Source organism: Mustela nigripes, chromosome 1 (genome assembly GCF_022355385.1).
Source record: "Mustela nigripes isolate SB6536 chromosome 1, MUSNIG.SB6536, whole genome shotgun sequence".
NCBI lineage: Eukaryota > Metazoa > Chordata > Mammalia > Carnivora > Mustelidae > Mustela > Mustela nigripes.
The window spans coordinates 170748042-170769737 of NC_081557.1; the positions used below are offsets into that span (position 1 = coordinate 170748042).

General features: G+C 39.4%; 1 protein-coding gene, 1 non-coding gene and 1 pseudogene across 3 annotated transcripts; all 3 read left to right on the top strand.

Moving 5' to 3' along the window:
- The first annotated feature begins 7833 nt into the window (after nt 1-7833).
- On the top strand, nt 7834-7927 carry LOC132008680 (small nucleolar RNA U3; annotated as a pseudogene).
- A 1968-nt stretch (nt 7928-9895) lies between these two features.
- OSTC (oligosaccharyltransferase complex non-catalytic subunit) lies at nt 9896-21422 on the top strand. Of its 2 annotated transcripts, XM_059377089.1 has the most exons (4): nt 9896-10112; nt 13826-13919; nt 15625-15822; nt 20845-21422. In XM_059377089.1, the coding sequence occupies exons 1-4, from the start codon at nt 9974-9976 to the stop codon at nt 20861-20863; spliced, it is 450 nt and encodes a 149-aa protein (XP_059233072.1). In that variant the 5' UTR covers nt 9896-9973; the 3' UTR covers nt 20864-21422. The 2 variants fall into 2 exon arrangements, with proteins under 2 accessions (XP_059233072.1, XP_059233077.1); XM_059377094.1 differs by lacking the exon at nt 15625-15822.
- LOC132009314 (U6 spliceosomal RNA) lies at nt 16909-17016 on the top strand. The gene has a single exon (XR_009401863.1). It is a non-coding gene; the product is annotated as a U6 spliceosomal RNA (small nuclear RNA).
- Nucleotides 21423-21696: the final 274 nt, after the last annotated feature.

The window sequence follows — 21696 nt, forward strand, 5'->3', positions numbered from 1 at the left end:
TAACTCACCAAAAATTAACTCACCCTCATGTGAGTCCTCATGTCCTCATTGACCATGATGCTATGTCTTAGGACTGTGCCTTGTCATGGAGTCAGATCGGCTCTCAAATCCTAGTATCACGTGCTTATGATCCTGGCCAATGATCACCAATGACTAATTGTCAAACTCAGTGGCTTCTGTTCAATATCACTCCATCTGACTTGCTGGAAACTCCTCCTGAACCTTCTCTGCTACTGCTCTCCCACAGATCTTCTTTCCTTCGATCTAGCTGTATCTATTGTGTAGTATCCTCTTAATCATGAAGGTGATTCCCTAGGCATTGTCCTCAGCTTTCCTCCCTCTCTCTTTCAATTTAGTCTCTGAACCTCCTGTAATTGAGCTGCATTTGGTGGGTATGTGTGAGCATTTTTCTGGGAAGAAAGTGCATAACTCTTATCAGCTCTGCAAGGAGATCTTTTGCAGGATAATTCTTCTAAACAAAACCCCTGCCTACCCTGTCTCATGTTTAGGCATGTTCATCAACTAATAAGACCCCTACTATCACCCAGATTCTGCTGACTCCTGGATCTCTAAACGTGGCCTCTTTCTTCACCCACCAATGTCCCCTCCTGGAGAGTCCTTCTAGAACAATAATTCTTATCAGACAGATGGCAGGACCTTGGCCTCTAGCTCCATGGGAGGCACTGAGTGAGTTGAGGGTGATGTGGTCATGCACATAAAATCAGAGTCCCTGGGAGGAAGCAGCTCCACCCTGGCTCTTGCGATCCACGGAAGCTCTGCTCAACATTGGCCATTTCCCCAGTCTCCTCCTCCAGCTCCAGGAGAAGCCTTCTTCTTCAGTCCAGGTCTTGGACTCAACTGCAGAGATGCCTGGGAATATTATCACTCAGCTCAGTTTCATCAGAGTCCTTTCTTTCCAGAGTGCCTAAGTCTCATATCCATTGGTTGATCAAATTCACCTGACTCTAAAGACCTTTCTATTGTCTTTCCATCACCACCAACCTCCCTGCTCTGTGTATTTCCACAGTCTACCCCATGCCCTCATCATCTCTCATCTGGTCTTTTACAATGAGGTCTTGAAAGGTCTCTCCACCTCATGCCTTTCTGCTGTCACCTCCATCTTCTAAACACACAACCGATTATCCCAATTTCAAAAATCCTTCAGTGCTATCAATCTGTCAATTTAGATAAAAATCAAAGTGCCTCCTGGCATTGAAAGACCCTCCACTCCCAGGCTTCATCCTTTCTTTTAGAGTCATATCTCCAGCCATTCTTCCATTTATCTTCTGTCATACACAACCACTCAACTTCCTTTGGACTTTTCCACCTCTCTTCAGATTGGTCATCGTGGCTGGAAAGCCTGATCTTTAAGGAATGGAGCTCCTCTTCCAGTGCTCAGCTCTAATAGGAGCTCTTCTGTGAGCCTGCAGTTTCCTACCTGCAAGAATGAGTAACCTCTGCTTCAGGACTCACTAAGCTATTGGTCCAAAACTCCAATAAGCATGCACTTCCCAGAAAGCCCTGCCATTGATTGCGTGTTTGTGTGTGTTTCTCCCTTGATCAGAATGACAGTTTCTTGAGGAAGAAAGCTGGCATTGGCTATCTTGTCCCTCCTCTACCCTCACCCCAGCGCTTAGGACAGAGCTTGTTCTCTGCTACATTCTCTATAAATGCTTGAGGAATGAAGGGAGAAATTAATGGTGAATATGATCGTCACACTACCATTGTCTGCCTTTACTGGTCCCCATCTCTCTCAAGGAAAGGGAGGAACTGTATGAGATTAGGCAGATGCTTTCAGAGTGCACCCATAATTCCACAAAACAAGTATTAAAATACAGAAAGGAGCTTTGAGATAGGGAAAAAAAAAAAGAAGATAGTAATGAACAAAAACAAACTAAATTTTGTTTAGTTTGTTAGTTTAGCTACTTACTACTACCTAGTTAGCAGTAAGGATGGCATTTTGATTGGCATACTGAGATTGGCTCAGTCTCTTAGAGCACCTTCGTGGGCACCTGGGTTGCTCAGTTGGTTAAGTGTCTAAGTCTTGGTTTCAGCTGAGGTCATGATCTCAGTGTCATGACATCGAGACCCATGTCAGGCACAGAGTCTGAGGTTCTCTCTCCTCCTCCCCCTGCCCCTCATGCTTGTGATTCTCCCCCACCCCCCGCCAAATAAATAAATCTTTAAAAAAAAGGAAGGGGGCTGCAATGTGAAGGGAACTGGGGCAGGAGATGGTTGAATCTGGACTAACAAGTGGTGGCAGAGATGGAAAAGAGGGAACAAACTTAAAAAACACTAAAGAAGTACAGTTGTTAGGATGATACACTGAAGCATGAAAAGAGATGGAAGAGCCAAGAGTTCATTCATTCATTGATTCATTCAACTAATATTCAAGGAGTCCTACTGTGTGCCAAGCACTGTAGGGGGGCAGGGAATTCTGTGGTGAAAATACTGTCCCTGACCTCAAGACACTGAGTTTCTGATACTATAAATGGCTGTCCACTGGTGCATGGTAATGAGCACCCAAATACTCTTACTTAGAATGGAAACTAGTTTGGGAACCATTATTATTCCTCCTTGACAGAATAGAACAGTGAACAATACCTGGGTAGAGAGACCGACATGCTCATGAAAGATATCTGCTGTGTTCCAACATAGTACTATTTTTATTTATTTTAAAGCTTTAAAAAATCAATTAATTGACTGATTTGAGAGAGAGAGAGAGAGAGAATGGGGGGAGGTGAAGAGGGAGAGGGAGAGAAGCAGATTCCCCTGAGCACAGTCCAGGGAGCTGGATCTCATGACCTGAGCCAAAATCAAGAGTCTGACGCCCAACTGACAGAACCACCCAGGCCCCTGCCATAATACTATTTTTAAAACTTTATTTTAATTACAAAAGTAATAGACACTTATTGTAGAAAAATTAGAAAACACATGCAGTTCAAAGAAGGAAAAAAATCTGTAATCTCATCACATGGATATTAATCACCTTTATGTCCCTCAGACTTTTTCAATCTACACTGCCCAGAAAATGCATACAATAACAGAGGGGCCAATTTCTACGTACAATTTTGTGGACTGACTATTGTTACTTTAAACCGCTTGTGAATATCTTCCATTCCAGAAAATAAACTACTACAGTATCATTTTTCATGCTTGCATAAGTATTCTATTACTCACTTATTCATAATTCACTTAATTAATCTGCTAATTTCAATGCTTTGGGAGCAATTGATGATCAGGTGGAAATTTATTTCACTAGCTTAAAAAATAATGTCTCTTAAAAATAATAATATCTCTTGAGGCCCACACTAATTCAGAGCCTCACAGTGAAATACAGTTCCAGCTTAGTTAGACTCACACAATAGAAATCTACCCCAGTCTATCCCTTTTCAGCATGGTATCCACGTATACCTTTTTGAACTATATTTAACTTAATTTTCAAATAATGGCTGTAGCAACAATTTGTTTTCTCCTAACATAACACAACTATCCCTCATACAAATGTAACCTGCTCTCTCCAAAGAGAAAGCAAAGTCCTTTTGTTTATTTTTGGGTGAGAATCATCCCTCTTCTAGACAAGTCATCTTCCTTTTCCAATATCCAGTAAGTTAAATACTAAGAGGTCAGAAATTACCAACAAATATTATACTCCATGTGGTGGGAGAATGGGAAACAGAAAGAAAAAATATTGGTTAGCGTACATACAAATATATTCATATCAAAACAAGGAAGAAATACTCATAACTCCTACAGTGCTTATTTCTACAACCACTCACATGGTCGCAGCTGGTATTTAAGTTTTTCACTGCCTATTTTGTACTCCTTTTGCCCTCAGCAAAAACTACAGCTGGTTTTAGTTCTTTGTCTGCCAGTGGACTACAACTTAATTCCTGAAAGGTCTGAGCCATTACCGGTCCTGCCTCTACTGAGCTGTTGTTTCCCATGGATTTTAATCATAGAGTATGGGGATGGTAAGAGGCACCTATGGGGATCTCCTGCATCCTAAACACATTCCCTCTTGCTGACATTTTGTAGTGGCAATCCAATTTTTCCATGAATGTCAGGCTCATATCCCCTAGTCAATATCACACCCTTTCCTTGCTTTTTGGTTCACTGGCATGAGTGCACAGAGAGGTAAGGTGATGATTTCATCTGTGTTTAGTGGAACCACTGAGGTGTCCCTTGGTAGAAGTATTCCTTTCCTGGGACTAACACGTCTAGACTAGCAGAGCCCAAAGTTGTAGGGAATGGGAAACAAAAATCTCATCAGTGCATCACTAGAAGTAACAGTGAGAGGAGCTGCTCCCATTTTCTATCCTTGATTCCTGGACTTGCGAATCCTGGTTCTAAGGAAACAGGTGCATGTATTGATCACTGATTTACAGCACATGCTGCATCCTGGCCGACGCTGTTTAAGCTCCAAGAGGTGTTGACATTCAGCTGGCATCATAACTGAGTTTTCAGAAGACCCTTCCACCATTCCACACAGCTGCTTCAAGGTGATGGGGCACATGTGAAGACTGGCAAATTCCATGAACATGAGCCACTATTCATTTGCTGTCAAACACGTTCCCTGGCCAAAGCAATGCTGTGTGGTATCCTGTGATGATGTGTAAGGCATTCTTTAAGTCCACACAGTGGTGATTTTTGTAGCAGCATTGTGGGCAAGGGAGAAAAATTTGTATCCTCTGTAAGTGCCTATTTTAGTAAGAACCAAGTGCCTACAGAAGTGGGCCTATGTAATTAACCTACACCAAATGGGTGGCTTGTCTTCCTAGAGAATGGTGCCATTTTGCGGCCTCATGGTTGATATCTACTATTGGCAGTTTGGGTACTCAACAGTAGATCTAGCCCGATCAGTCTTGAGGGAAAGTCCATGAATGACCTCCATCCCTGCTGCCATGGCCACTTTCTTTGTGGGCTTACTGGGAAGACTGGAGTGACTGGAGAAAGAGGATGACTGACGTCCACAGGGTGGATCATCTTGTCGACCTGATTCTGAATCTCCTTCCCTTCGTACGTTGTTTTTTGGTGAGTATGCACATGGGGCACAAATATCTTCATACTTTGAAATTTAAACCTAGGTCCATCGCTGGACCTCCTCAACAATTTTCGAATTGTGTCCTTTCTAATTCCCTGGCCATCCAGCTGACCAAATAATTAGTCACTGTCCATGAATCGCCATAGACCTGCATCTGTGGCCATTGCTCCTTCCAGGCAAAATGAACAGCCAGGTAGACTCTAACATTCTGCCCATTGGAAGGATTTTCCCTCGTCAGTTCTTTCAAGTGAGGCTCCCTCTAAGTGAGGTTGTTGTACAAAGTCATTTACTTTCACGTGCTGCAAGCACGTTGTGCAGAATTACCTATAAAACAGCCCCTTCCACACTTCCTTCTTCAGGTACCTGGTCATTAGGCATTTTCCATAATGCCGCAGGTGTAGGTTCGGAGAGAAGAGTCAGTGTGGCAGGGCTGTGGGTCATGGGCACCTGGATTATTTCTCATGCAATTTAAATGTATTTTTAAGATCTCCATGAGCCTTCTCTCCTGTATAACACTTTCATTTCATGATGGAATGCTGCTGTGGACACCCATATTTATGTGTTGATAGGTTAGACAATGCCGAGTTGGTGATGGAGGGCTCCGGTTTCATGGTAACTTGTTGCCGATGGGCAATAGCATAGTCACTGGTAAGATCCAATGGCAAGCCAGAGGCTACTTCTCAGTGGAGATATTTATCTGCAGAGGATGGCAGAGGTTTGCTGCAAAACTCCAGGGCTTTGTGCTGATTCACATAAAGGGGCTTGTCAAAATCTCCGTAGAGCATCCTTATCTGCCCCAGACATGCCAAGTGATACTGGACCTGCTGAGTCATTCGGCCCAAGTGACAGAGCAGTTTGCTCAGCAAGCTGGACCTATTGCAGAGGATTTCCTTATTCTGGGTCCCTCTCAAAACTAGCAGTTTATTGCATTATTCATTAAATAGATTGGAATAGCATGACCAGAAGTCACTACATGATTAAATTTACTTTAATCCACTGTTGCTCACTGAGATCCATTTTTCTTGTAGAAGGGCTGACTTAGCTAACTCAACAGAATGTGGTAGGGATTGTCACTGTTTATCTTCCAAATCTTTGATGGCGGCATCAGTCTCTGCAGCCATCTGGTTTTTTTGTTTCGGTTTTTTGTTTTTTTGTTCCACTTAATCTTTCCTGCCATAAGAATCCTCACTCTATGGGTCAGGAAACCATGGCAGGGATTCTTCCACATCTGAACATGCTTATTCCAGCTGTACATCTTAGAATTAATCTCATCATTCTCACCACCTCTGAAAGGAGAAGTAAAATGAAAGCAGTGATGAAAGGAAACTCGTTCCATGCGTCTCTGTTGTTACAATGGGCAAGTACCTATGTTTTGCTTGTGAATTTTCATTTTCAAAATTTTAAATAATGACAATGATAACAAAAATATTCCCAATCTAATATTGCATTACACAGAGTCTGATAGAACATGAGACATAGTAGTGCTTCACCCGGTGCCTGACACAGAGTTGCCACTCAATATTTGTTCAGCTGGGGAAACATACTCATACTTAGAACCAAAATGGAAAGAGCATAGTTCATGAGACTGTCAATGCAGCTGCAAAAGGTCTTTGTAAATTAATCAGAGCTAAAATTGTAATTATTATCTGACCAAAAAAACCAAAAACAAAAACAAGGCTACCAATTTCCTCCCTAATACATATGCACAAAAACTAAAGTCAGTAGAATCAATAGTATTGGTAGCTCTAGTTTGTTTAAAAGTCAGTTGAAGGGGCACCTACTGAGTGGCTCAGTGGGTTGAAGCCTCTGCCTTCAGCTCAGGTCATGATCCCAGGGTCCTGGGATTGAGCCCCACATCTGGCTCTTCAGAGAGCCTGCTTTCTCCTCTCTCTTTCTACCTGCCTCTCTGTCTACTTGTGATCTCTGTCAAATAAATAAATAAAATCTTAAAAAAAAAAAAGTCAGTTGAAAACTTATTTGTGGTATTTTCCTTCTTTTGACCAGCAGAGCCATTCCCGACTTCAAGGCTTTTAATTAATATTTCCTGTATTAAACATAAAAATCTTTGCAGATACCAGTTTTATGCTCTTTTCTTTTTTGAGTATATATTTGGTTGTGCATGGTAAGAATTAATCATTTTTGCTTTTATGTAAAAGTAGCTTAAAATGATAGGCTCTATTGTATATAATGTTTTAAATCTGTGTTTCTTCCAACATTTGCCCTTCTTCATCTATATAAAACATCCACCCACTGAATAATTAGATTGTATGTTTACTTAAAGGCATGCTCTAATGTCCATGGTTATATTCATTATTTCCTTGGTTTTTGGTTACAGAGTTTATATTGTGTTTAACCAAAACATTTTCTGCAGAAATATTTTTGGTTAGGACACAGATGGTAACAGATGTATGTTTTTATTCATAAAAGGTTTTTTTTTTTTAATAATTGACTTATACAATATTACAAAGTCAAGTTGGAAAATATTTCGCATTTTAAGATGTTAAAAATAACAATGAATTGGTTTCTGGAACAAACTTACATTTTGGAACAGAGAAAAAATGAAAGTAATAACTCAATACATAGATGAATGTGAAGCTCTGACTAGGTGGTTTTATTTTTTACTACAAAATGTTTATTTTTAGCGTTGGTGGTATAGTGGTGAGCATAGCTGCCTTCCAAAATGTTTATTTTTAATTTAAAGCATCTAGGTTTTTTCCACAATGCATATAGAATTATTTGTCCTAAAATATATAGGAAGAAGAATAAACTTGTCCCATCTTAAACATCTCAAGACTATACTTTCAGGGATCATTTCTATAGTTTGTTATTAAAGAAGTTTCTCTAAACATGTAGAGTACCCATCTTAAACATCTCAAATATTGTTTGCATTTAGAACAATTGCCTTTAGGTTTCAACCAATCACAGACTACTACACTTCTTAAGTTTCACTTCTCAAGCTTCAGTTTTGTCATATGTAAAGTGCTGTTAGTATTTCCCTAACAGAGGTGTCTTGAAGACTAAATAAGAACCAGTGTAAATCATTTAACATATGTCTGTCAAGCAGTGGTTAATTGGTATTATCTTTCCCCTTGAAGCTATCAGAGAAGCTTAAAAACTTTCAATTTCTTACCACCTCAGACCTGTCAGAATGGCTAACAACACAGGAAATAACAGATGTTGGTGAGGATGTGGGGAAAGGGGAACCCTCCTACACCATTGGTGGGAATGCAAACTGGTGCAGCCACTCTGGAAAACAGTATGGAGGTTCCTCAAAAAGTTGAAAATAGAGCTACCCTAAGACCCAGTAATTGCTCTACTGGGTATTTACCCCCAAAATACAAAGTAGTGATCTGAAGGGGCACGTGCACCCGAATGTTTATAGCAGCAATGTCCACAATAGCCAAACTATGGAAGCAACCTAGGTGTCCATCAACAGATGAATGAATAAAGAGGATGTGATGTGTATAAACAATGAGATACTATTCAGCTATAAAAAAATGAAATCCTGCCATTTACAATGATGTGGATGGAACTAGAGGGTATTATGTGAAACAAAATAAGTCAGAGAAAGACAATTATCATATGATCTCACTCACACATGGAAATTAAGAAACAAAACAGAGGGTCATAGGGGAAGAGAGAGAGAGAGAGAAAAAAAAAAAAACAAGATGAATCAGAGACGGAGATAAACCATAAGAGACTCTTAATCATAGGAAACAAACTGAGGGTTACTGGAGGGAAGAGGGGGTGGGAGAATGGGATAACTGGGTGATGGGCATTAAGGAGGGCATGTGATGTAATGAGCATATATAAGTGGATGCTACGTAAGACTGATGAATCACTGACCTCTACCTCTGAAACTAATAATACACTATATGTTAATTTATTGAATTTAATAACAAGTACCTCTCAAATTAAAAAAAAAAAACTCTTAATTTCTATGTCTTTCCTTTTTAAAAAAGACAACATAATTTCAACTGTTCCAAAGTTCTGCTTATTTATAAAACTATGGGAACTTCAGAAACATTCTGCTTTATAATACCCAGAGAAACCGCCTATGTATAAATACTGGCTGCGCTGTATACCCACTTCATTATTGCTGATATTTTGGAGATTGGAGTTTTAATAAAGGCAGAAACCAGGATGAGTTAAAGCTTTTTGGCCAGAAAGATTTTAGCATTTATGAAGATAGGGATGGCTGTGGGAGAAGCAAAGTGAAACGGAGGACACGGGTTATTTAAAATAGTATTTTGGTCACGTCAAGGTATCAGCTTTAGGCATCCTGTGGAGACGTCATCTTGCTATTTTTGATACATCTGGACTGGATATTTTTTTAAAATTTACAAAAATTTAAAAATTGTCAAAAAATGTTTGACAATTTTGATAAATTATTAGTAACAGTAGTTATTACTGTCCCCGCAACTACATCGGGAAGTAAAAGTTCTGCAACTAGGGCTTTCTCAGACTCTTGAAAAAACCGCTAATAGAAAACGCAGAATTTTCCAAACGTTCCCATTCATCCTCCAGCTCTGGGAACCTAGAGCGCCCCCGTCCAATCAGCTTCTAAATCCCCCGCGCCGGCGAGTGGGCGGGGCTGCGAAGGATTCGGTCCCCACTGCTTCTCCGGCTGGGCCACGTCTGACGCCCTGCAGGTCCTTGAAGATACATAAATCACCTGCCTATTCATTGGCAATAATTGAGCTTCTCATTCAAATTTATGATTAACAAAGCTTAAAAATATATAGCTTAAAATCATGGTGTTTATCCTTTCTTCATGTTTCTTCTTTTCCTTCTGGATAGACAAACGACCTTCCAGGGTGGCGGACCTGCAAGTCTCTTCCCGGCGCACGCGCGGGCGAGCGGGAGGGGCGGACCTATTTCCGGGTGGCGCGTGGGGCTGGAGGTCGAGAGAAACCCCGTGCCGCCACCATGGAGACTTTGTACCGTGTCCCGTTCTTAGTGCTCGAATGCCCCAACCTGAAGCTGAAGAAGCCGCCCTGGGTGCACATGCCGTCGGCGATGACGGTGTACGCTCTGGTGGTGGTGTCTTACTTCCTCATCACCGGAGGTAACTAGGGCTGGCTCGGCCCGGAGAGGCCCTGAGACGCGGAGAGCCGGCCCGCCCCGGAGGCGCGTCTATGCGGCTGGCTCTCAGCCCCGAGGGCAGCATTTCTGTGCTCTCGATCTCTTCAGAGGGTGGAGGGAATTTCTGGGGTCTCAAGGATTAACGCCCCAAAGGTTTTTCTGTCCTCACGCCCTGTTCTGTATTCTGAGAGGTCACTCTCATTGTTCTCACTGTTCTCACGCCCATTCCCTTTTCGCACCTCTAGCCTCTTAGCCTAGGGATCCGAATCAGACTTTATTTCTTAAACCTGTCTTGTTGCTCTTTATTGCCTGCCGTAAGTTTTTTGACAAAGATCCTGGAGGACTCTAGTCTTGTCCGTTGTACTTTCATTTCCATGGTTGGTCAAGAGGGCTTGGGACTTCTCCCTTATCTTTGTCTACAGTCCCTGGACCCTTGGAAGAGACGTGACAGTCTTTAGGTTTGTTAGCTCACACCCAAGCGTCCGTTGTTGCTTTTTGCCCCAATCAAGAATAAATGCCAATGGAATTTTCCGAATCCACGGTTTTGATAAATATTTGGGATTGGAGTTAGATTTCGCAGAAGGTATTGTATTTCAAGAAGCAGAAGTTGAGAATTTAAAGAATTAGGAAAATAGCAGTACTATTAAACACTCCAGAATGTCTTATCCTGTTTTGGGGGGGGGGGGTGTTTGTTTTCAAATAAAACGTTGCAAAAGGGGCGTTGTTTTGTATAGTGATGAGTTGGCAATCCGGCTACAATTTTCGAGCCACCACCCTTTCAAGCCACAGATTCACGATTTACTCGAGACTGTTCTACCGAACTGGCAAACTGAGAAGTGGAATACTTAATTTGGAAGTTATAAAATTGAAGCTTACAGATTAGGGACAGCAGAAGTGGCTCCGTTTTTAAGGGAATAGCCATAAACATCTTTATTTTCATAGATGTGAAAAGCATTGATGAATGATCCCTGAAAAGGGATGAATCTGAAACTATGACTATGAGAGCTTGGTACTAGAATGTGCCTCCCACTCCCAGTCCAGAATCATGATAGTTAACTTGTACTTTTTTAAGTAAAATACATTTGAATATTTTTTATATTGGTAAGATAACTATCCTAGCATTGCATTAGCATTAACATTTGGTCAGCACATTAATAGGTACTGTACTGAATAAATGAAATTTAAAATGCATGTGATTAAACAAAAATAATAGTCTTCATCTGCTTTGAGCTGCTAGTCTCTTTTTCCTAACCCTTACTCCCTTGGAGTCCAAACCTTTCTTAGAAGCCGCACAGTTTCCCTTCTGTCCACTTATTCCCTATTGATTGTGTCTGGGGAGATTCTCTGCTCCAACCCCAGGGGCAGATTGTAAAGAACACCTTTTAGTGGCCAAGGCCAGAGGTATCTCATACAAGGATTCGGTTTTGCCACTGGAAAAGAGTCTCTTCTAAAAACTGTGAGTGTACTTGTAGAAGTAAATGATACTTATTGCTGAGAAATACTCAGCAAACAATGCATTGAGCCCTTATTAAGTTCCAGGCACTAGGTACTGGGAACAGCAGTCAAGGAAACATAAGAATGCTGCTCTCCTGAAGCTTGTAATTGCATGTTTGAGACAGGTTAAACATCACAGAAATCTTATTCCACTGCATTATCTTTTCTGTTACAAATTACCCAAGATTCACTGAAGGGATAGAACAAGAAGTTATGAGAAAATAATGGGAGTTGGAACATCATTTATATTGGAGTGTGGTTAAGGAAATGACACGTTAACCAAAACCTGAAGAATTGGGGAAAAGAAAATACTGGGCAGAGGGAAAAGAATGGACAAATATGGAATCAAGAGATTGGTTAGGTAGGTTTGTAGTTGATTGAGTCTAACTAGGTTGGTGGCAGTAGAGATGGAGGAAAGTATAAGGAAATTTTGAGAGTTTGGAAGTAGATTCATTAGGTGTTGATGGATTGATTGGATGTATGGATTAATTGGAGAGAAGGAAGTAAGGAATCTTTGAGCATCTGACTAGATGGGATGGTCATTTTCTGCTTAACCAACTGAGCCACCCAGGCGTCCCCTGGATGGTCATTTTCTGAGATTGAAGAGTTGGAAGGTTTTTTGGTGGGGAATGGTGAACCAGAGGACACTTCAGGATATGTAATAGGACAACTACAGTTAGTTGGCTATGTCAAGTTTGCAGCTATGAGTTTAGAATTGAGAAAAGAGTTCTCTGTTGAAATTGATTAATAATAGATTTTTTAAAATCCTCTCATAAGCCAGATACTGAAGAACAGAGAAAGTCTCTGTTCTTAAGGAGCTTACATCTAATTCTACGGGTGCTAACATTTGATAGGTATTGGCACATTGACCATCATTAATCATTAGTACATGGAATTAAAACCCTGGGAAGGGATGAGTTCCATTCAGGAGAGAATGTAGAAAAAGAGGACAGTGCATCAAGTCCTAAGGAACTCCCAACATTTAGTGGGTCTATACAACAGGATCTGTTAGAGATGTAGCAAGAAAGTATGGACAGGAGTATCACAAAAGCCAATTTTCCCCTAAAGAAGATGGATTTAGTAAACTGGATTGAGTGCCCCTGGGAAGCCTCCTAAGACAACTGAAAAATATCCATGGAATTTGGAGATCATTGGCAACTTTAGCAAGAGTAAGATCAGTGGAGGCAGGTGCCAGTTGAAGTGAGTTGAAGAATGAAGGGTAAATGATGAAAGGGAGAAAAGTTTACCATTCCCCCCTCCCCCCCAGAAGGCAGTCTGCATTGTTTCAAAAAGGAAGCATAGAAATAGGATGTTAACTAGGAGGGTCTGGAGTCCAGGGAAATTTGACATAGGGAAGGAGAGGTTGAAAGTTTAGGATGGAAGAAAGATGGCCAAAGGATCCAAGTCTGTGAGAAGGTGGAAAGGGATGGAGTACTGATAATTGCAGAAGGAATCTGACGTTGTTAGAAGGTGGGACTCTTTCTTTCTTGTAGCTGGAAGGAAGGAAGGAAGGAAGGATGAATGCAGATACCAGTCTATAGACTTGGTAGTAGTGGAGAGTTTAGGGAATTCCTGTGTGATTGCTTGTTAGTCAAGGATGAGGGAGACACAGTCTTACTATGCTTAAGAAAAGCTGGAAGTGAGGTTGTTGGAGGATAGTAGAAAAGGTGAAGAGTAGATGCTGGCAATGGGAGATTGGGAAAACAATTGATTTTGATGGACATTAGTATTAATGAACAGAGTGACATCATGACCTAAGTGACAGACGTTAACATTAATGATCACGAGTCTCTAGTATTGTCTGCCTGCTGGTATGATTTTAAAATGTCTCCTTATTTTATATTTAAGCAAGAAAATTTCTCCAGTTAGCTCTCAATTGATAGAAACATATCCAAGCATATGTGGAACATTTTCTTGAACTAAAATACAGCCTTTAATATTAAATCTCCTTTATTGTGGAGTATTAGAAACAGTTACTGAATGAATTTATCAAACACCTGTTTTAGAGATAATCTGAAATATTGAGTTGAATTTTTGAATGGTATATCTAAAGTTTAGGATATTAGCTGGGCTTCACTTGATTATCATAATATATCTCAGTAGTCTTGTTGAAATATAAATGATCCTTTAGAGACGTGAAAACTCTAATCCTTTTTAAAAATTAGGAATCCATTCTAATCTATACTACTGTCTTTCATACAGGAATAATTTATGATGTTATTGTTGAACCTCCAAGTGTTGGTTCTATGACCGATGAACATGGACATCAGAGACCAGTAGCTTTCTTGGCCTACAGGTAACACTTAACTTTTTGAATGATTTGGTGGGAAGGAAGGTTGCTGGAGTATGGATATTTTTTAAAAATATATTGAAAACTGTGGGTCCATCTGCATTTAGATAGTAGCTAAAATGGCAGGAAGTAGGCAAGAATAGAAGTATGTTACTTATTTATAGGACATAAAGTGTTTCAGTGATTGACATGATCATTTATTTAAAGAAAGGTATTGGTTTAAAATATACTTAGACTCTTCTGGGGAGCAGCAAACTGTACATACCTGTTTATTTGTAAGTCATGTTCTATTGGAACTAGGCATGCCCATTTGTTTATATACTGTCTGTAGCTGCTTTCAAGCTACAGTGGAAAACGTGACACAAACCATGTGGCCAGCAAGCCTAAGACATGTACTGTCTGGCCATTTAAGGAAGAAATCTGGGGACCCCTGGATTATACTATCAAATAAAAAAATAATAATTTTGGACACTTGGGCACTCCATTTCAGTAAGGAAGCACCATTCTAGTGTGGTTTGGTTCATCTGAGCACTGCTTATTGTATTGCTTTCTAAAATCCACTTGATAACTGTCTACCAAATATAGCTATATATTTGCATTTATACTTACTTTTATGGTATTCCTGCATAGAATATTCTGAAAAGATTACTGTGATTCTCCAGGAGTGGGAGAAATCTAGATGATAGGTGATCTTGATGATTGGGGAACCCTTCGTAGTGTTGTCATTGGCACTGTTTGAATTTTGAGCCTAGTGCCTGTATTGTGTTTTCAATTAAAGCAATTAGCTAACAAAAAATACATACTTCTGTAACAGATACCTATGTATAAATCATCCCTCTAACAGAAGAATTTGCTTTTTGGGAATCCATGAACTCAGAATTTTGAAAGCTCTGTTCCCAGAAAAATCAGATATACACATATATAAAAATTCACATATAATTCTAAGGGTTTATAGATTGTTGCAAATTTTTGTGGGGTTCATGGAGCCCTGGATAAGAACACTTGATTTTAAAATTTTCCCTTTGAGACAAGACATTTATTGATTGATTTTTTTTAAAAAGATTTATTTGTTTATTTTAGAGAGTAGGTGCATGCACACATGCGAGTTGGGGGAGGGACAGGGAGAAAGGATCTTCAAGTAGATTCCCTGCTGATTGTGGAGCTCCATGCAGGGCTTGATTCCATGATCCATGAGATCATGACCTGAGCCAAAACCAAGATGCTTAACCAAATAGATGCTTAGCCACCTGAGCCACCCAGGTGCCCTAAGAGGTTTATAAATTCTCATAAAACTTCTAGAAACATTCCTAACCAATTCAGAATTTGAAATTTATAATAGAAATTTAAATGCCATAATTTTTAAAAGCTAAACAAAAGTTCTGGGTGAAGAGTTTATGTACATACACTGACTGGCTTTTTATGCTAGTAAAATCTCAGCATTGATTTTAAGTAGACAGTTGTGTTAGTTGAAGTTTTAAAACTTTATGAAGACACAGATTTATGTACCAAAACCAGTGTTTGATACATAATGGGCTAAATAAAAATAAATTTTGTTGACAAGAATACACAGAAGTGTGATAAAATAGTTTTAACAGTAAGAATAAAAAATTAACACAAAAATATTTTAGCAGAAATAGGAATTTCAGTCCAAAGACAAGTATTTTATTTTTCTGGGAATTTTCACTCACTGTTTTGCTGTGGTCTTTTTCAGAGTAAATGGACAATATATTATGGAAGGACTCGCATCCAGCTTCCTGTTTACAATGGGAGGTTTAGGTTTCATAATCTTGGACCGATCGAATGCACCAAACATTCCAAAACTCAATAGATTTCTTCTTCTATTCATTGGATTCGTCTGTGTCCTATTGAGTTTTTTCATGGCTAGAGTATTCATGAGAATGAAACTGCCGTAAGTTATTAAGTACTTTTTTTTTTTTTAAGATTTTATTTATTTATTTATTTGACAGAGAGAGATCATAAGTAGGCAGAGAGGCAGGCAGAGAGAGAGAGAGGAGGAAGCAGACTCCCCGCCGAGCAGAGAGCCCGATGCGGGACTTGATCCCAGGACCCTGAAATCATGACCTGAGCCGAAGGCAGCGGCTCAACCCACTGAGCCACCCAGGCTCCCTATTAAGTACTTTGTATAGTCGGCAATTTAACTTCTGTTGCAAGTTGGTAAAATAATGACTTGGATCATGTAAAATCATGGGTGATTTAATTTAACCTTCATTTAAACCAATGACATTTCTGAGAACCAAAGAAATTTGTGACTTGCTCGAGGTTATAGCTATGGTTAGTAGTAAAATTGAAATTAGTAGCAGGTATTTCTGAGTATTATCTCCCTACTGTTATTTTGCTGTTACATCACTGACCACTGACTGGAGATACTGTTTCTTTAAATTGCTTTTTGGTTAATGTATAAAATATGGGATTCCGGTAGTAATAGTGATAGTAGGGAATATTTTCAAGACATTAATTATTGCTGCTCTCTGAATAATGATGTGAGGAAAACCCATTAAGCCTTGGACAAGAAGAGGGTTATTACCTCACCAAAAAGTTGGGAAAAGGATTTTATACGTGTGTATATTTGTGTGTGTGTGTGTATGTGCGCGTGAGAGAGAGAGAGAGAGATGGAGCTAAATACAGGATTTAAATTTTTAAGAGGAAGGAATTTATGTTTACAGGCCTGATAAGAACATTTTGTTTCAGAAAACATACAATACCTTTAGAACAAAAACAAATTGGTTTTATGACAGCTTTTATATTTACATTTGAGATCATTAATTTGAAATGTGGACAAGTCTGATCACATTTACCTATATTCTGATTTCACCTATAGATGAATTAGTAATTGCAGGAACCTTGACTAGACATACCATACAGAGATTAGCTCTTAGTAAACTCAATTTTTAGGGACTAGGTTAAACATCAAGTGTCAGTGATTTCTTAGAACTGATACTCCCTTATTATAAGAGACATTAAAAGGAAATACAGGGTGCTCGCTTCAGCAGCACATATACTAAAATTGGAACGATACAGAGAAAGATTAGCGTGGTCCCTGCGCAAGGATAACACGCAAATTCGTGAAGCATTCCATATTTTAAAAAAACAAAACAAAACAAAAACCCCGGAAATACTGCAAGGTGTGTGGGTTTCATTTGTTCTGTGGCTTCACCTCTCCATTGTCTGTCACACATCTGGAGTAGAATGGGCATGCTTCCCCTAGGAAGTCAGTGGTACTTAATCCTTCAGTCATGTTCACATCTTAGCAGGGTGGGAGAAGAGAGCAGTCTTCTTTGTCAACTGAATGAATATCAGTGTATCCATGTAGTTCCCTCAGGCTCTTCTGCCAGTGGGTCTTATATTTGTCTGGGGGCAATAGTCTTGGGGTGCCCGGGTGGCTCAGTTGATTAAGTTTCTGCCTTTGGCTCAGCTCCTTGGATCGAGCCCCATATTGGGCTCCCTGCTCAGCAGGGTCTTCTCCCTCTCCATCTACCCCTCCCCCTTGCTTATGCTCTCTCTCTCTCTCTCTGGTAAATAAATGATATTGTTAAAAAATTAGTTTTGGCCATTGGCTAAATTGTATGAAGAAGTACGTACTTCAGCATCCTCTTTTTGTTCCTTTTTTCCCCTCCTCCGTTGAGAAAGGTACATTGGTATGGAAGAGGCTGAAATTTTCCATAGCAAAACAGGAAAAGAGGAGGCTCCCAGAGAGATCAAGAGGCCACTACAAATTAACCAAAACAGATGGAACTTTTGGAGGCATATAGCGGATCAGAAGTGGGCTGGTTTTGCCCATAGAACAAGATTTATTTTTATTCTGCCTTAAGCTGCTCATTCTTCTTTACTGTTTTAGGTCCTCTCCTTAGGATGTAAGTGCTGTTCTTTTTAACTCAGTCATTTGACTTGTAGGATAATAGAGCTATCTACTGCTTAAAAACGAAAGCTTTGGAAAGTGCTTAATACTCTGACTGCCTCCGTTTTACTGTTTCAGTTATTTATGTAAATATTTGTCTTCTTGTCCCCATTTGTAGGCTGGCATCCAAGATTGCTGACTAAGTGAACAATAGGAAATAGGGTATACTCCCTTTATATATAATCTCCCAGGTGTAAATTTTATTCAGATCTAATCCAAACAGAACAGTGATCTAAATTGTAAATTGTCATGCAGCTAAATCTAGGATTGAGATTTTTAAGGGGAAGGAATTTACAGTTCCTTCTTTGATATGATTTCTCATCTGGACCTCCTAAAGCCTGGTTCCTTGGGTGCAGAGCTGGAAGAAACAATGGACAATTTTAGAAGAGAAAGGGAAGCAACAGTATTGCATTTTCTGGAATGTTTGAAGACCCCAAACAAGATGATGAGCCATGTCTGTAGGCCTACATGTTGCACACAGTAGGGCCGTGGTTAGTACCGCCAGTAAGGAGGGAATATAGCTTTTTTGCACACAAATGATCTTTGAAGTTCCAACATACATAAACAGTTTGATACCTAAGTGAAACAGCAATAGCAAAAAGACATTAAAACACGGCACTAACGGGATGCCTGGGTGGCTCAGTTGGTTAAGCATCTGCCTTCGGCTCAGGTCATGCTCCCAGCATCCTAGGATCGAGTCCCACATCGGGCTCCTTGCTCTGCGGGGAGCCTGCTTCTCCCTCTGACTCTGCCTGCCACTCTGTCTGCCTGTGCTTGCTCTCGCGCGCTCTCCCTCTCTCTCTGACAAATAAATAAATAAGTCTTTAAAAAAAAAACCAAAAACCCACTAACCAAGGGTGCTTTCGGATCAAATAAGTTGCTAGCATCCGAGGTAATTGATGGCTATGCCGCATAAGATTCATCACGATGACCTCCAGGGCTGAAGTCTTTGTTACAAAGAGTTTGATATCTTTAGTAAGAGAAACCTTTAAAAAGGGAAAAAAAACAATAGCAGTGAATTGGTACTGTTTTATATTGTTTAATTTATGCTTTTTTAGAGACCTGATGTCTCCCTTACAGATAAATTTTTACAAATCAAAGTATGGCTTTATTTGATGCCATATTTTTTTTTTAAGATCTTATTTATTTATTTGACAGAGATCACAAGTAGGTAGAGAGGCAGGCAGAGAAAGAGGGGGAAGTAGGCTTTCTGCTGAACAGAGAGCCTGATGTGGGGCTCAATCCCAGGACCTGGGATCATGACCTGAGCCGAAGGCAGAGGCTTAAGCCATTGAGCCAACTAGGTGCCCCTGATGCCATATTTTTTATAGAAACATGGGCACTAATAAAATGAATGACTATTTCTTGACCATTTGCATATATGACAATACATTTAAAGTGAAAAATCAAATTTTGGTGCCTAATAGTTTTATGGTACTAGTACAGAGTTACAGAAAAACAGTTTTCATTTTGAAAATAAAATTCTTCTCATATAATTAAAAAGATAATGTATGTGGGATTGTGTGTGTGCATTAGGTACCTTTTAAATGTGCTGCACAGGTTTAAAGAAATGAAATGATGTTTAGATACTGGGTGGGAGATGGTACAAATTTGTGCTTGGTTCTTCTGAAAAGTAATGGTCATTAGGTTCTCTAAAGTCTTCATTATTAGGGTTGTTTTTTGACCTAAAAGAATTGTAAAAATTAAAAAAATAAAAGATGGTGTGCTGTATCATGCTGTGATGTCCTAAAATTAGGTAAAGTGTTTGGTTGGGAGTGGAGGAATAGGTTTCCACTTGTAGGCAAGTCTGTTATAAAGCTGTATAAAATAGTCTATTGAATGGATACTATGTAATTTGGGACCAAAAAAGCTTGTTTTATTTTCTCTTTATTTATTTTTAAAGATTTATTCATTTGAAAGAGAGATAGTAGGGGGAAGGGCAGAAGGAGAGGAAAGAGATTCTCAAGCAGACTCCGCGGTGACTGTGAGCCTCCTGGCGCTGGCAATTCCATGACCCTGAGATCATGACCTGAGCTGAAATCGATAGCTGGATGCTTAGCTGATTCAATCACCCAGCCACCCCTAAAACGGCCTGTTTTGGTCAGAGTGGAAAAAATCGCCTTTTTAGCAGTTTGAGCTGGTGTTTATTAAACCTGATGAGAAAAGCTAGGGAGCTCCCCTGTAAGTCCTAAGATCACAGGATCAGTTCAGTGAAGAAATTCTAAAGGAAGGGGGAATGAAAAATAAAAGTAAGAAAATAATAATACTTTACTCAATTAATGTCATTTAGGGACTAGGAGAATGCATATACATGATTTTTCCATGTAACTGAAATTTAGTTCTACATGTACTAAAACACTTTGACTCCTTTATGACAGGCTACTTTCTAAAGTGTTTGTTTTATTGCCTCTGTAACATTCACATTTGTATTTAGCAAATATTTATTATTTGATAACTGTTACTTGCTGGACAGTGAACATGAAGCATAATTTTGCCTTCTTGACTCAGGGTCCTTTTAGGTTTAGACTTAATTAGACACAGCAGCACTTACCAGTTTTTAGTTGATTTCCTTAGTGTAACCTGCCATTTCTTCTTTTTATCATCTTTTACCTATTGTCATTTTCCTTTTCTTCCTCTTCTTGATTTTGTTGTTAATTCTATGATTTGAGGAGATCGATAACCTAGCTGCCATGCTTGCATTTTAAATCAGTCCTGGTTGAAGGAGAGCTTCATGGCCTGGCTTTTTACCTGCCCCGCAGGTGTGTAAGTGGCTTTTCATTTGCTTGCAGGTTTGGAGCTTATTGGTTTATAACTTTACCCTTTGAGGGGAAAGGGTAATGGAAGTGAAGCTCAGTAATGTAGTCATTTATTGGGGAGGCAAGATACAAAGTAAAAACCATAAGGAGGAGTCACACAATTATATTTTTAGATGGTCATTTGATTCATCATAAAATTTGGGCGCTTTGGAATTTGCTTCCTTTTCACTTTTTGTGTTTATAAATTTTATTCCTACAGAGGCTATCTGATGGGTTAAAAAAATGCCTTTTGAGAAGAAATCAGTGGATATTGGATTTGCTCCTGTTAATGAAGTTTTGAAGGCTGTACCAATCCTCTGATGTGAAATATGGGAAAAGAGCGAAGCAGCAGAAAAGAAGCATCTAGTGAAACTAGGAAGCATATTAAAGCTTGAACTAGAATGTCTGCTTGGTATCGAAGAGACAAGCTCATCACAGTATTTATTCCTGCTGGCCTATACTGACATATCAACAATGATAGGTGGCATTTTCTTAGTTTTTCATTTCTTAAAGAAAATATATTCTGTTTCTACAACTATAATATTGAATAAAGTGATTATTTTTTACAGCCCCCTTAACATTTTTTGGAGATGACATTTTCTGACTTTCAAAAATTAATGTAAAAGCAGGAAGCAAGATTCCATGAGCTGAGAACTCTGGACAGATCAGCTTTATGTATGGTGCTTTGCCTTTAAACAGAGTGTGTGACAGCACATTACTCAGATATGTATGCAGGACTGTTTCGTGCACAATAAGATCTATGAAAGGAGCAGAAATAAATAAGTTTTCTAATTAATACCTTTTGTATTTGTATTTTTATGAGACTGAACTGCCACCCACTGCACCAAGAAGGCCACTTATGTATGTGATTTAATTAACTGATAATACTAACTTTTTGGTCCATAATTATTCTTGTGACTCTCTTAAGCTACTGTTAGTAAGTTTAAGATCTCAAAATGTGATTGATAGGTTGTCTTGTGAGGTTGCAATTCTGTATCCCTATAAATATTCAAGCATGGGCTGCCATGTGTATGTCAGAGTTGTAAATGTGGTTGTGTGAGATGAAAATTTC

What these genes read in the sequence shown, in the direction of transcription:
- OSTC (XM_059377089.1), top strand. Translation starts at nt 9,974, where the DNA reads ATGGAGACTTTGTACCGTGTCCCGTTCTTAGTGCTCGAATGCCCCAAC. An exon ending in TTACTTCCTCATCACCGGAG is followed by an intron (nt 10,113 to 13,825) that starts GTAACTAGGGCT and finishes TCTTTCATACAG; the next exon opens with GAATAATTTATGATGTTATT. An exon ending in GTAGCTTTCTTGGCCTACAG is followed by an intron (nt 13,920 to 15,624) that starts GTAACACTTAAC and finishes GGTCTTTTTCAG; the next exon opens with AGTAAATGGACAATATATTA.